The sequence below is a fragment of the Sebastes umbrosus genome, chromosome 18 (genome assembly GCF_015220745.1).
Source record: "Sebastes umbrosus isolate fSebUmb1 chromosome 18, fSebUmb1.pri, whole genome shotgun sequence".
In the NCBI taxonomy this organism is placed as follows: Eukaryota; Metazoa; Chordata; class Actinopteri; order Perciformes; family Sebastidae; genus Sebastes; species Sebastes umbrosus.
In genome coordinates this window covers 2,576,129-2,591,754 of record NC_051286.1, presented here as the reverse complement: position 1 = coordinate 2,591,754, position 15,626 = coordinate 2,576,129, and the positions used below count along the sequence as shown (strand labels likewise).

General features: G+C 37.5%; 2 protein-coding genes across 2 annotated transcripts in view; both read right to left on the bottom strand.

Moving 5' to 3' along the window:
• Nucleotides 1–5,412, bottom strand: part of adgrg6 (adhesion G protein-coupled receptor G6) — an 84,736-nt gene extending 79,324 nt beyond the window's left edge. The window contains exon 1 of the mRNA XM_037750460.1: nucleotides 5,080–5,412. Coding sequence (XP_037606388.1) covers nucleotides 5,080–5,081 — 2 coding nt within the window. The 5' untranslated portion in view covers nucleotides 5,082–5,412. The remainder of the gene's footprint in view (nucleotides 1–5,079) is intronic.
• A 3,337-nt stretch (nucleotides 5,413–8,749) lies between these two features.
• The window catches only part of vta1 (vesicle (multivesicular body) trafficking 1), a 62,524-nt gene continuing 55,647 nt past the window's right edge, over nucleotides 8,750–15,626 (bottom strand). Inside the window, exon 8 of the mRNA XM_037750469.1 lies at nucleotides 8,750–10,760. Coding sequence (XP_037606397.1) covers nucleotides 10,615–10,760 — 146 coding nt within the window. The 3' untranslated portion in view covers nucleotides 8,750–10,614. The remainder of the gene's footprint in view (nucleotides 10,761–15,626) is intronic.

Sequence of the window (15,626 nt, the reverse complement as noted above, 5' to 3'; positions counted from 1 at the left end):
CACATATCTGGAGGTCAGAGGTCAAGGGACCCCTTTGAAAATGACCATGCCAGTTTTTCCTCACCAAAATTTAGCACAAGTTTGGAGCGTTATATAACCTCCTTCATGACAAGCTAGTATGACATGGTTGGTACCTTTGGATTCATCAGGTTTTCTAGTTTCACATGATACCAGTATCTTCACTCTAGCTTTAAAACTGAGTCCGCTACAACCTAAAAATCACAAGTTGTGTTAATGCGTTAAAGCAATTAGTGGCGTAAAATGGAATTTGGACGGCCCTAACATCCATCAGCTGTGATTTGAATCAGGTAAACTTCAGGTGTGAACCAACACTTTTCTTGTTCCAGCTGCTAGTTAAAGCTCAGAAGATCATCATGAATAATGATAAAGTTGATCTTAAAGTTTGGACAGACAGGAAGAGGTGTGTTTGTCTCCGGAGCAGCGGAGGATCTCCGAGTGTTTGAAGAAGTCGAGGCGGCGGCTGAACTCAAGGTGGAGGATGTAAAAGAGATGAAGACTGAGACTTAGTGAACTTTTAATTCAATTTACTCTCAGCTGCTCTCAGTGTGTGAATGGGCATCATACATGTTTAAAGCAGAGAGAGAGAACAGAACTCGGTTTGGTTTCATCGTCCAGCTCAGAGCTGCAAATTCATGCAGCTCCTGACATTAAAGAAAACTCGCCTCTTTGTCAACTCGTGCGTCTTGTTTCCTCGTCTCCCCTCCTCCCTCCTCCCTCCTCCCCTCCTCACTATGGAAATGACAAGCGGAGCGAGGTCAGCGAACAAGGCTTGCGGACGCGACCACATAAAGAGAGCGATTCATGTGTCTGCAGGGCTGGACGGCAGCCGGCCGCCTGGAGTCAGACATTTTGTGGTCCAAGAAGAAGAAGACGAAGAAGTCCTGGATCACACAATCACACGGAGGGATTCACACCAAAAGAACCCTCAGAAAGTCACCTTTAAATTAAGAAAAAAAAAAACTTTCCACGAGTGGTTTAGTGGGCTGTAACTAGTGATTATTCCTCTATCGTCCTTCACACTTTCTCATGTTTCTTTCTCTAAGACTGTTTGATTTCTGACATACTTTTGCACCAATCTGTTTGACGATACTTTTTTCAGCCTTTTTTTTGGAAATATTTCAGACGTTTTTCAGACTTTTATTCAGACATATTTCGGGCTTTTGTTTGAACATATTTCTGTCTTTTTTAGGCCCTTTCTTTCGGACATATTTAGGCATTTTTGGGGAAATATTTCGGACATGCTTTGGCATTTTTTCTGCCTTTTTTCAGACATATTTTAGACATTTTTCGGACATATTTTGGCCTTTCTTAGAATATCAGTCATTGTCAGGAATTATTTATTATCCAGCAACCCAAAAATCAAAGAATATAAAGACATTTCCCTCACAGATTAGTGGTATTTTCTTTTTAATTTATAAGGGACATGTAATGTTTTATACTCCTGGTGAATATAATCCATCAATCTTATTTCCATAGATGTATTTTGTATATACAGTTCCCTTTGTTAACACCTTATTTTGAAAAGCAGACGTAGTGCCACGTGTCTACTTCCTCTAATTTCTCCAAGGTGGTCTCCAGCTCTCCCGTCAGCTCCGTTCTCTTTATCCATCTATGATCAGCTCCATCGGGGCCGTTTCAATGCAGAGAACATAAATGTCAGTATCTGGGTGCTCTACAGTTGTAGCGTCGGCCCATTTGACCACGGAGATGAGAGCGACGGCTGGCTCTACCGCAACGTTACCGCAATACGATAACGTTTAGCATGCAACTTTAGCCGTGATGTCTAGCTCTGCTTTTCCTGCAATGTGTGAAACCCAAGGTGTTTCCATACGACCCTCCGTCGTTGATTAAAGCTGCAGTAGGCAGAATATTTTTGGCATCATTGGCAATAACTCCATAATAACCTTTCAGCATGTTGTAATTCAGGTGTTCTGAGAGACTTCTTCACCTCCTCATGGCTGTTTTCAGCCTGTTTTATGTGATTCCTCTGACTGCAGGGAGAGAACTCCTCCTCCTCCTCCTCCTCCTCCGAATAATGTCACCAGGATCAAATCACCCCGTCACTTTAATTAAAACACATTCCTGAACTTCTACATTATGTCATCATGTTACCAGCTGTGACCCGTCCTCAGGTGTCCCAGGTGACACCTGAGGAGCACTTCCTGTCAGCAGCAGGATGGTATTTTTAAAGACATCCTCCACCTCCTTGGGACCACGGTGTGTTCTGTGGGGCGTTATGGCCTTCTCGGGTTGTGTAACAGCTGGCAGTGACGGCGTCCACCTTCAACAACACGCTCTTTGATAGAGTCCAGAGTCGCTGTGGACACGTCCAACTCTTATAACATCGTCTTAACATCGCTATGAGGTTCTGATAAAGACTCCAACATGATCACTTTTATCTCTACCTCCCAACATTAAAACCACCGCCACTTGTTTATTTACCAACCAGACACTTCACAATAAAATCCACTTCCTGTCCTTTTCTCACACAGAAGCATCACACAGGATGACAACAGAAACTCACTGAGGTCAAAATCACACTAAGTATTCAACAATACTCCCCAACATTACCTGAAATATACTCCTCACTTAACTCCAGCAAGTCCGACCATCCGACCAACAAACACAACGATGATGTACTGATCTTTATTACACTGTAGTATCACAAAGTTTTGGACAGTTTAACGTCCAAATTCGATTCATTTTGACATTTAAGGGCATTAAAAAGGTCTAAACGACATTCTTTTAGCCCAAAATTTGATGAACTTTCCTACTCTGGTCCTAGTTTCACCTGTATTTATCAAAATAATACTCCAACTCAGTCTCACGGCAGGTGGTGAAATAGTCACAAAAAGTAATCTGTTTGATTCGGGTACATAGACACAAATTTCCCTTTTTTTTTTCGTGACGCTCAGCACGACTTTCAACGACATATTTTTTTGTGCGTTTTAATGTCCAGCAACACGGGATGCAAGAGTCAATTTCCGCTCCAGTCTTTTCAAAATAAAAATACTTAGTTAGGTTTAGGAAAAGATCGCAGTTTGGGTTTAAATAACTTTGGAAGTGCTGTAACTTAAGTACGAAGTTATGTGACAAATAAATCAACGTTGACTTCTGGTTTCACACGGGAGAAATGCAGCACTTCTGGAGTTATTTTAAGGCGGACCGTTCCCAAGTGAAACAAAACGCGGGCTGCCTGTGCTGGTATTTGTTGAGATGGACACAGGTGAAACACATCTTAAACATGAGTACGGAGAGGACGGACTGATGTTTGCTTGACATCTGGGCCGAAGAGAACACACAGAATATGATAAATCAGCCCAGTCGCACATCAGTAGTCACAAAATTTAATGTATTGATTTGTGTACATAGACACAAATTTCACGTTTTTCGTGACCCTCAGCACAAAATAATTTCATTTGTAATCCACGTAATTGTGAACCAGGAAGTCTAGAGAGCAGCGAGCACCGCGTAGGGAGAAGGTCGGGGTGGATGGGTGGGTCAAAATTACAGGACTTTCTCCCAGGAGGCCGGTGTTCATGTGGAGCGTGAAACCAGAAGTCAACGTTGACTTCCATACTTAAGTTACGTTACTTCCGGTGTCATTTAAACCCAAACTGCGATCTTTTTCCTAACCTAACAAAGTAGTTTGTTGCCTAAACCTAACTAAGTAGTTTTATTTTGAAAAGACTGGGGCGGATAATGACTCTTGCGTCACGTGTTGCTGGACATTCGTAGCAAAACGCAAGAAAAACACATCGTTGAAAGTCGTTCTTAGTGTCATTAGAAAAAAAAAGGGAAATTTGTCTATATGTAAACGAATCAAATGTATTAAATTTCATGACTCTTTCACGAACTGCCGTGAGACTGTGTTGAAATAAACTAACAGATAAATAAATAAATAAAATCAGATTTTCATTCCTGAAGAAAACTTTTAGATCTTCATGTAACTGAGGAGTTAACTGAATACAGGAATCTGAGTTTATTATCTAACATGAGCATCATTATAACCTCCCCTACAGGTCTGTGATGGTTACCGAATATCTCTACTTTAATAGAGACTTTTATGATTAATATTCAGGACTTTGACTTGTCAGAAGAGAATGAAGTGTCTTCATGTCGCTGAGTTGAGTGTAAACATCATCATCATCATCATCAGCAGCAGCAGCAGCAGCAGCAGCAGTATCATGGAAAACAGCTTCTCTGGGTTTTCCAGCGGAGAGTTCAGCTCTCAGGTCACTAGAGAAAAGACTCAATATGTTCCTCTTTAAATCAAACTGCAGCTCAATCACAGAGTCACAACTTCTAACTGGTTAATCAACACACTCTGGTAGCACTGGGAACAATGGGAGCTCTGGGAGGAGAGGGGGTATTAACTTGTCTTTTAAAGAAACAGAAGTTCAATGTCAAAGTTTAGACAGACCGAAGAGCTGCAGCTTCACTTTGGATCAACTTGAACAAACAATGAAGAAGTTTCAGCAGCAGATTTTAGAAAAACACCACAAAAAAATACAACTCTACACACTGACTGGTTATATCATTATATATATATATATAAATCACATTTAATGAAGAATAAAAAGCTGCTGCTGGGAGACAAAATGCACCGAAGCTTCTAACATGAAGATGTTCATTTTGGTTTCTAACGGAAACACCATCAATACCATCAATACCACCAATACCACCAATACCACCATCAAAACCATCAAAATCACCAATATCACCATCAAAACCATCACAACCACCAATACCATCATCAAAACCATCACAACGACCATCAAAACCATCAAAACCACCAATACCACCATCAAAACCACCAATACCACCAATACCACCATCAAAACCATCAAAACCACCAATATTACCATAAAAACTATCAAAACCACCATTACCACCATCAAAACCATCAAAACCACCTTCTAACATGAAGATGTTCAGTTAGGTTCTAATGGAAACACCAACATAAACACCACCAATACCACCATCAAAACCACCAAAACCACCATAAAGCTCCATATATTCAGGTGGGATGTGAATATTGAATGTGTGAGGACTCACATGTGTTCAGTGGAGCAGCAGCTGGTCCTCCTGAAGGAGCATTCTGACTCCACAAAGTCTGGAAGGAACTTTTTCTTGAGCTCAAACTTTTTCAGGCAAAATCCACAGCGCGCCTCGGTGACGCGTAAAAGCTCTCCAAAGTTTGGAGAGGTTGGATGGAGAGATATTGAGAGAGTTGGAGAGAGATGGAGAGAGAGATGTTGCTGCTCTCCTGCCCGGTGGTTACTCTTCACTAACCCGGACTCCCCCGGTACCGGAGGCGGTGTGAAGATGCTTCTTCTTCTTCCACTGAGAGCGAACAGAAACAGCGGAGAGTCGAGGAGTCGAAGCTGAGTCAAGCTGGAAGGAATGGAACAATACACTTCCGGTCAAGTTGTCAAAATGTAGCAATGTAGCTGGACGCATACAGGGCCAACTTTTCAAAATAAAATCAGTCAAACACACTCAGATCAGAACCTCATTAAAATAACAGAAAACATAAGGAGGTTCTATTTTTAATACAGTGGTGGAGAGAAACTACTTTATTTATTTTATTTATTTTGCACAATTCTTTACTAGTTTTTTTTCTAGTAAAGTTATGACTTTATAATCTCGCAGATTAGATTTTTTTCTTGTGGAGAGTTACTACTTTATTTATTTATTTTATTATTTATTTTTTTAGAATAGGATGATGACTGAATTGTACACTGTTTTTTTTAATTGATTATATGTATATGTGTTTTTGTATGTGTATATACTGCGTGTGCGTATATGTGTATGTATGTATATATGTATACAGTATATACTGTATATGTATATATAAATAGATTTTATTTTATTTTATTGTTTTAAATTTTATTTCTTTTACTTGTGTATATTCTTTTTACTTATATATCTATTCTTTGTATATAATATGTTTTTCCTGTATCTATAATGGCTTATTTTATATTAATATTAGGTTTATTAAGTTTCTTTGTACCGAGAATGTGATTATTAGGGACGTTTGTGAATGTTTGTTCTGTTGTTTTAAAATGAACAACAAACCAATAAATATAATATTAAAAAAAATACAGTGGTGGAGAGTAACTACTGATCTGATATTCTCTGAGGTTAAATTGGCAAATTTACGAGAAAGAAAGCAAAATACAATTTTCAAGATTATTAAATCAAATCCATTTTAAATTTTGAAATTCTTAGTCTTTTCTCAGAATTCGTTTTTTTCTCGTAAATTTGCCACTTTAATCTCGGAAAATATCCCAGTTTTTTTTCTAGTAAAGTTATGACTTTAGAATCTCGCAGAGTAGATTTTTTTCTCGTAAATCTATGACTTTAATCTCTGAAATTCTGACTTTTTTTATTTGAATATTACCCCCCATCCCCCAGCTGCATCATTTATATTATTATTTTTTAACTACAATGGCCCGAATATGCTGTATATGTTTTTTTTTCATAAATTTACAATTTAATAATATAGTAAATTTTGTGAGTTTTTCTCGTAAATTCGTCACTTTAATCTCCGAGAATATCAGAAGTTTTTCACGTAAATTAACTATCAATTTACCATTTATTAATGATGGTTATTTTAAAGTGTTACCATGTCAGCATACTATACTACTAATCTACCCAGTAGTATAACTAAATATCTAAAATTGTCTCCACATTGTGGAACTACAGCATTAAAATGCTCTAACATGTAATAAAAACAGAGTAATATTATATTATATAATAATAAAACACTTTTGTTATTTTAAGTACAATTTGCTGATAATACTTTTACTTGAGCAACATTTGGAACTTTTACTTGTAATGAAGTATTTTTAAACTTTAGTATTACTACTTCTACTGAAGTAAAGGATCTGAATACTTCTAACAATACCACCAAAATAAAAGGAAAAGAAAAGGTTCAAACAGCAACAACATCGTCAGAGAAACAACAGAGATGTTAAACATGATGAACATGTTGTGATAAAGCTGGAGGTCAAAGAGAACAAAGAGACGCTGCGTCTCATTTGACTTTAAACTGATTTTCCTGCTGATAAAACGGTGAGTGAGGAGGCTGCATTATGATGGGAACTGTCCATCACAACCTCACTCACTACTTTATTTAGTATTCTTTATACGCGAGTAGAACAGAAAAACTTCCCAACAAACTCCACTCTAAAAACACTACATTTTGAGGAGAGAGAAGAGCTGGAGAGAGGAGAGATATTCAGCAGATTGTGTAACATCAACAAAAAAGAAAAACGTTCTGTTCCTGGCAGATCGACTCGCTAAATAAAACCAGGTTTATGACAGAAGACTGGAATCAGAGCTCTTAAAGGTAAAAAAAACAACTTCTATAGATTTAAACAAACGGACCAGGAGAGACATGAGATACACCCAGTGAGACAGAAAAATACTTTTAATTTGAAAAGCAGATAACAGACTATACCAGGGGAAATTGAGGAAAAAAAAAAAATCTGAGATTTCGAAAATAAAGTCATAATATTACAAAGTAATAATTTTACGTGTTATTTTCTTTTTTTCTCGTAAAGTTATGACTTTATTCTTGTAATATTACAACTTATTTTTCTCGCAAAGTTCCGACTTTATTCTCATAATTTTGCGACTTCTTTTCTCGTAAAGTTACGACTTTATTCTCGTAATATTACGACTTTATTCTCGTAATATTACGACTTTATTCTCGCATTTTTTTTTTTTTTTACCTACAATGACCGTAATACGCTGTCGTACGAATGTGTCTGTTTATGATCCCAAAGATGAAGTAACGTGACTCAGTGCAGAGACGGACTGTGTGAGGAGGTAAAGTTTTAAGACGAGTTGAGACACTTTGAACTGGAGGTTTGTAACTTCCTGTTTCCTTCAGAAAACATCGTTATGAACTAAATTAGAAACACATGTTTCCTACTCAGACATAGACGATCAGTTACCTTCTCCTCCTCCTCCTTCTTTGATGACCATGTTTTGGTATTCAGTCATGACTATTTGTCTAATCACATTGCAGCATTTTTTATTTTAATTTATATTTACTTATACTGTGCTTATATATTGTATGTGTTTGATGCACATATTTCAAATTTGTATTAGTTATTTATATTACGTCCTAAGTGCTTTACAAAATAAAACAAAATAATTTATAATCTATTGTCATATTCTACCAAAATGGCCGGTATTGAATAAAATAATATTAATATAATAAGCTTTAAAAAAAAACAACTAAATCCATTATTTGATTTCATAGAATTTTTTCTTTTTATTTATTTACTATTTTTAATTATTTTAATTTATTACTATTATTTTTTTTCTATGTATTTAATTTTCTCCCTTTTGTGTGACCAAGACCAGCATGGGGTGGTCCTTTTTCTGTTTTTATTTCATGTCACGGTCACGGAGTTATGTTCTACATTTGATAAGATGACCTCTTTGCCATGTCTGCAAAAAAAACGTAATAAAAAAAGATTTGGAAATAAATATAATGAGGGTTTTCAGTCCAAAATGGCGGCAGTGGCTGTTGTTAAAAACAACACTGTAGTTTTGTCTCTTTGCTTCTATATATAGTCTTTGGGTATAATATGACATCAAAACGGTGAACCCAGTTTGTAAAGAGAATTAATAAAACAAGGTGCCAGTTAACATCACAGATGATGTCACATCCAGTGAGTGCAGCTCTAAACACAACAAACACAGAGTATCATCATTTCAAATATTTTATTCAAAGTGAATCTGACAGATGATCTTTGTGAAGAAGTCCCACTCAAAGAATTTCAGAGAAACTTAAATGCTAAATACCAACCAGGAAGAAAGAAAGACGGCCGCCCGCTGTCAGATTAATAATCCACATATACAGAGAAAGTGATCGTTCAAAAACCTCCAAGAAAGCAAACGTCAGAGGACGTCTCTGAGGATTAACAGTCCAGCAGCAGCAGCAGCAGCGATATGTACTCTCGGATTTACTGTCAAGTTCAATTTCTTTATTGTCGATATAAACACGATGAAACACAACGAGACAGATTAACTCGTAAAACAGAAAACACGGAGTTAAATTAAAGTGTCGTTACATTCTGCTGCGTTATCACACATCAAGATGTTTCTGGGATCAGTTTTTCCTCTGATATTATGGATGAAGCTGCTGTCTGAACTCACTCCTGGTTGATCGTCTGCTTGTAAACGATGTTCAGTCCGTCCGTCAGCTGTCTGTTAGTGTCGTAGTTTGCTACGTAGCATGTCAGCTAACCACTTATCCCTCAACATTTTCAGAAACACGCTTAGCTGCTGTCTTGCAGAGAGTCTGATGACAAGATTGATGTCAGTCTCGTATCTGTCCTATTACAGTTAGCATAGCTTAGCATAAAGACTGGGAGCAGATGGAAACAGCTAGCCTGTCACCTCTAAAGCTCACCGACTCGTCAAATCTCATCTTTTGGATCCGAACGGTAAAAACAGCTAGGTGCTAAAATAAGCTAATTAGCTGCCTGGCTCTACCATTCGGGGGATGGGGGAAGCGGGGGGGGGGGGGGGTAATATTCAGAGAAACAAAGTCAGAAATTCATAGATAATAGTTGTAAATTTACGAGAAAAAAAATTGGATATTCTTTGAAATGTAAGTGGCAAATTTACGAGAAAAAAATCTAATTCTGAAAAAAGAATTTCCAAGTTGAAGATGTATTTGATTTAATTTGCATTTCTTTTTTAATTTGTAATTTTTTTTCCTGCAAATTTACGACTGTATAATCTCAGAAATTAATACATTTTTTTCTCTTAATTTTGCCACTTTAATCTCAGAGAACATCAGATTTTTTCCCGTATATTTACGATTTAATAATCTCGAAAATTTTCATTTTTTTCTCGTAAATTTACAATTATATAATCTTGGAAATTCTGATTTTTTTTCGTATATTTTCCACATTAATCTCAGAGAATATCATATTTTTTCCCCCGTACATTCACAATTTAATAATCACGGAAATTTGCATTTTTTCTCCGAAAGTTATGACTTTAGAGAGAGAATGCATGAGTTTTTTTTTGTTAATTTGCCACATTAATCTCAGAGAATATCAGATTTTTTTCCCTGTATATTTACAATTTAATAATCTTGAAAATTTGTATGTTTTTTCTCGTAAATTTGCCAGTTTAATCTCAGAAATTATCCAAGATTTTTCTCTTGTATATTTACGAGTTTAAACTCGGAAATTTTGAGTTTTTTCTCAGAATATTACCAGAGCTCAGTATTTTTGTATTTTTACCTACATATGCCGTCGTAGTCAGTCCGTCAGTCCGTCAGTCCGTCAGTCAGTCAGTCAGTCCGTCAGTCACAGTGTCAGACACAGGCAGCCATTGTTACAGACTGATTTCCATCATGTCCTCCTCTGACGCCGAGCTGAACGTCTCTCTTCACAGGCCGGCCTCAGTGTGTGTGTGTGTGTGTGTGTGTGTTCATGCCTGCGTCCTCCGCTCGCCGTGGGCCAGATCAGTGACAGATAGAGCGGCGCTGCTGGGGAGGAGAGAGGGGGATGAAGGAGGGAGGGATGGAGGAGGAGGAGGAGGAGGACAAAGCCTTCATTCTTTGCCGGTGGTGAGGAGCTTCAGGGCTTTCTGGAGGTTCTGGACGGCCGTGCCGACGTCCTCGTACTGCAGGGCGCTGCCGGCGTACTTGCAGTACTTCTGGGCCTTGGTGAAGTCCTCCGCGGAGAGATGGACGCCGCCTGGAGGGAGGGAGGGATGGACGGAGGAGAGAAAGAGGAAGGAAGAGAGAGAGATGGGAAGATAACAAGAGGAGGAAGTCAGTGAGATCAGTTAACGTACAACAACTCTACGAGTCAGAGGAGCAGAAATCACTCTGATTACGGAGACGTTGAGGCTTCTATGGAGGACAAAACTCGCCAAAATAAAAAATAAATTAATGAATAAACAAACGTTGAGTGACAGAAACGCATAAAGAAACGTATAAAGAAAAGAATACAGAAATTAATTGGTTTTGGGAAAATAAATATGGGGTGAAAAGGGAAAATAAAAAATAAAATATATGAAAAAATACATCAATACATCAATAAATGCAAGAAAACATAAATAAATACATACATTTAAAAATGTATATAAAATATATAAATACATAAAAAATAAATGCAAAATACATAAATAAATAAATACATTTAAAAATAAATATAAAATATATGAATAAATAAAAATAAATGCAAAAATAAATAAATAGATTTAAAATTAAGAAAAATAAACACATTTATAAATAAAAGAAAATTAAACAGAAGAGTAAATAAATAAGGGAATTAAAACAAAGATAAATAAATAAAGAAGCTAATTAAAACAGAAATATCAATTTATGTCACATTTGATCAAATAATTAATTGCTACATGTATTTATAATATTATTTTTGCTACATTTAATGACATTTATTTATTTATTGAATCATTTATTTTTGGTTTTGTCCTCCATAGAAATAAATACCTTAAAACAAATCAGTTTTCTTCGTCTATCAGACACAACCAAACGAAACCAAAGTGCTTCTATAAATGACCTTATTTGAACTACAATATGGATGTCTGAAGAAGGAAACTCTTCTCTATAATCCAAGAAAAACTCATTCTAAATGAATCTTTCCATCATCTGATCAATTTATAAAATATTTATTCTGTAAAAAGTCAGAAAATAGTGAAAAGTGTTCACTAAAAGTTGCTCAAGCGGACGTCTTCAAATGTCTTATTCAGGTTAAAATTATATAAAACTGAGAAAAAGCAGCAAATTCTCACTTTTGAGAAGCTGGAACCGGAGATTAACGCTTATTTTTTATCTGAAATACACAAGTAATCAATTATTAACATTTTCTGTCAGGTCTTTTCAGGGTTTTTGAAGATGCCGTATATTGCAAACAAACAAACAAACTACATCCCGGCTGCTGTTCCTTTACTACTACTTCTGCTTCTACTTTCTCTGTCTTCTGTCTGGATTCAAAAGAATTGTGAGACATGTATTATTTATTGGAAAACGTCCCGTTTAAGACAGTTAAAATGACCTGCGTCATGGAAAGTCCTCTCCAGCAGCCCATAATCACCTGTCAGCAGCCCTGAGGGGATTGTGGGTAATTTATGATGGAGAGGTACCTGGTGAAGAGTTTAAAACAAAGCCTGGTCTGTGATCTGTCAGTCAGGAGACAGCGTGTCCCTTTGATCAGCTCTCATTACTGTAGGACTTAATAAAGAGAGGAGACAGACCACCTCTCTCTCTGTAAAGATACCACCTTCAGCTTCACATCTCACCGATCAACACAACTCATTTAATAACGTCCAGCTCTCGTCCTCCTCTTTAATAGTTCTCCTCAAATATTAAAGTCTGATTCGACATGTGTTACGTGTATTGATATTTACGACAGCGTATTAAGGCTGCCACTTAGTTTTCCGAGATTAAAGTGGCAATTTTATGAGAAAAAAACTCACAAATCTGTGATATTATAAAGTCATAAATTTAGGAGAAAAAAACATGGATATCATCTGAGATTAAAGTTGTAAATATAAGGAAAAAAAGAGAAATATTCTTAGATTAAAGTGGCAAATTTGCGAGACAAACCTCACAAATTTCCGATATTATAAAGTCATAAATTTAAAAGGAAAAATCAGATATTCTCTGAGATTAAAGTGCCAAATATATGAGAAAAAGATTCGATATTTACAACGGCATATTAGGCCCATTGTAGTTAAAAAATAAAATAAAAAATGATGCAGCCGGGGGTTACGCTTAGGCAACAAAACTATTAAGTTAGGTTCTGGAAAAGATGGTGGTTTTTATTAAAAGAACTACAGAAGTGTTGTTACTTAAGTACAGAAGTTACTTGACCTCGTCCCTACACAGCGTTTATCACTCTTTATACTTCCTGGTTCAGGATAACGTGGATTATGCATTGATTTGTGGGTTATATTTTATTTTACTTTTCGTTGCTATAGCGATGAACGCTGGGTGAGAACCGCCGGCCTCATGACCATAATTGTGGAGCGAAAATGTCAAACCTGTTTGTATATTTTTTGTGAGAACATTCCAGCTTTCTGAAGAACAGAGAAGACAAAAATCCACCATGAGGAGGAAAATCAATGCATCAGACACCAACTCCACCATGAAGCTGGTGCTTCCTGTCAGGCTGAAGGACGGTGGAGGGGAGAACAAAACCTTCAACTGACTAACGCTGATGTTTCCACTTGTGGACGACTCACAGGAGGTCGAGAGAGTCAGCGCAGGAGATGTTTTCATGATCTGAGAGCAGAGAAGACAAATCCTCTTTATGTGTGTGGATGATATATTATTAGTGTCTCTGTGTCAAAATATTGATTTCCCCTCACGTTCAGTATCAGATCAAACTGACCTCGCGCTGCCAAAGAACACAACGAGACGCTGAAACTGATTACACACGTTCAAGTCTGTCTTTCCTTTAAACTATGTGTTTCTGCAGCTTGTTCCTCTTACAGTCCTCCACCCATCAGAGTCCCTGGAGGTCTGCAGCCGAGCCTGGAGGAGCTACGACCTCTTATAGAGGGTGTAACACTATATAGACTTCATACTGTACACCCCTCCTTCACATACTGGACTCCAGAAACCCCCTTATACAGACCCTCAGGGCTCTTTCAACAGCCGTAGTCCGTTGGGTTAGTCCAAATCACAAAGGAGCCAACTGATCGTTTCACCACTTCCATGTAGGGAATCACAAACTTTGATTTATTGCTGTCCAACAAAGGCAACAAAACTACTTAGTTAGGTTTAGGAAAAGACTGCAGTTTGTGTTTCTGTAATGAAGCCGAAGGAAAGGGAGTGAGAAGGCTGATAACAAAATTCCTTGACCCTTAACTCGTGATTTCACTTGTGGTGACATGTAAATAGTACAACAAGTGTTTGGAATCGTTTTTGCGTTCAAGTGTGGACTGAGATATTTTGTAGAAAACAAAGGTTGTGTGAACAGATTTGTTTTTTTTTAAGCGGAGGGGAAAATATCTGTTTTTAAAAATATCTGTATATGTGTAGACGAGGCAACCCCGGAGTTTTAAAACTAAAACGGGGTCAGCAGCGTTTTCAAACGTCTCCGTTTTAGAAGCTCGAAAACGGCGGAGTAGAGTGGATGCAAAAACATGAATTAGTAGAGAGAACATTCACAGTGGAACTACTTAGTTATGGTTAGGAGAAGATTGCGGTTTGGGTGTAAATAACACCGGAAGTAGCGTAACTTAAGTACAGAAGTTACGTGAGAGCACAAAATCAAATCATATTCAATCCACGTAATCGTGAACCAGGAAGTCTAAAGAGTTAAAATAACTGTGGAAGTGCTGTAACTTATAAAGTGGGCATGTCTGTAAAGGGGAGACTCGTGGGTACACATAGAACCTATTTACATTCACTGATCTGGAGGTCAGAGGTCAAGGGACCCCTTTGAAAATGGCTTTGCCGGTTTTTCCTCGCCAAAATTTAGCGCAAGTTTGGAGCGTTATCTAACCTCCTAAACGTCTAGCTAGTAAGACATGGTTGGTACCGATGGATTCATCAGGTTTTGTAGTTTTATATGATGCCAGTATCTTTACTCTCGCTTTAAAACTGAGCCGGCTAAAACCTAATTGCATTAATGCGTTAAAGAAATGAGTGGCGTTAACGTGTTATTATTAACTTTGACAGCCCTTGTTTTTACTTTTTACTCTTCTCCGTCTTTTATAACTCTCTTCCCCTCTGTTGTTCGCCTCTTTACCTTTATTTATTCTACCCCTGATTCTCTCCTTCTTGTCACATGTCTCTTCTTTCTCCTCTTTGTTAAATGTAATAATGCCGTTCATGCAGCCGGTGCTTTAATAGCGTGTCTGTCAATGTGCAGTTTGTTGCTCAACCAGTTATAAAGTCTAAGACAGAAATCTAGCGTTGGTAATATATAATAATAATATAAATGTCCTGCCTGGAGTCTCCGTCTGAAGAGGAGGTGAAACGGTGGATTGTTTGTCATATTTAAAAACTGATGAAAAAACAAATCGACGTGTGAATCTGAATAATCTGATTTATGTTACGACACATTCTCTCTTTCATTTCGTAACTTTGAAAACGTCCTTCTTTCTCTGGCCTCCTTTCCCTCCTATCCTACTTCCTTTCTTTCCTCCCTCCTTCTCTTGTCCGTCCCCCAGAGGACGGTCTTTAACTGGAACCATCCCTCCGTCCACGCTGAGCTCTGCAAACACTACACGAGACACACGCTCTCTCCGTATCAAACACATGAACTCATACAGCTGACGGCACAAAATCAAAACATGCTACAGAAGAATAATATTCAACAGCTCGGCCTTTACTGTTGACCGAAGCAGAAGAACAGATCCTCGTTGTCTCAGAGGTACCGAGTCTGAATACAGTTTGGAAAATGATTTCTATTCCTTAACAGGGAACATGTAGTGTATCTGATTCTGAAGATTACATTTACTGCTTTCCAGAAACAGCGTCTCAGCTCCTCTGGAAGGCGCTGGGAACGTTTTTGTCGGAACTACTTCGAAATTGTTCTGTGGATGTTCAGCAGCAGTAAAACCATCTGCATGGCTCCATTAAAGGG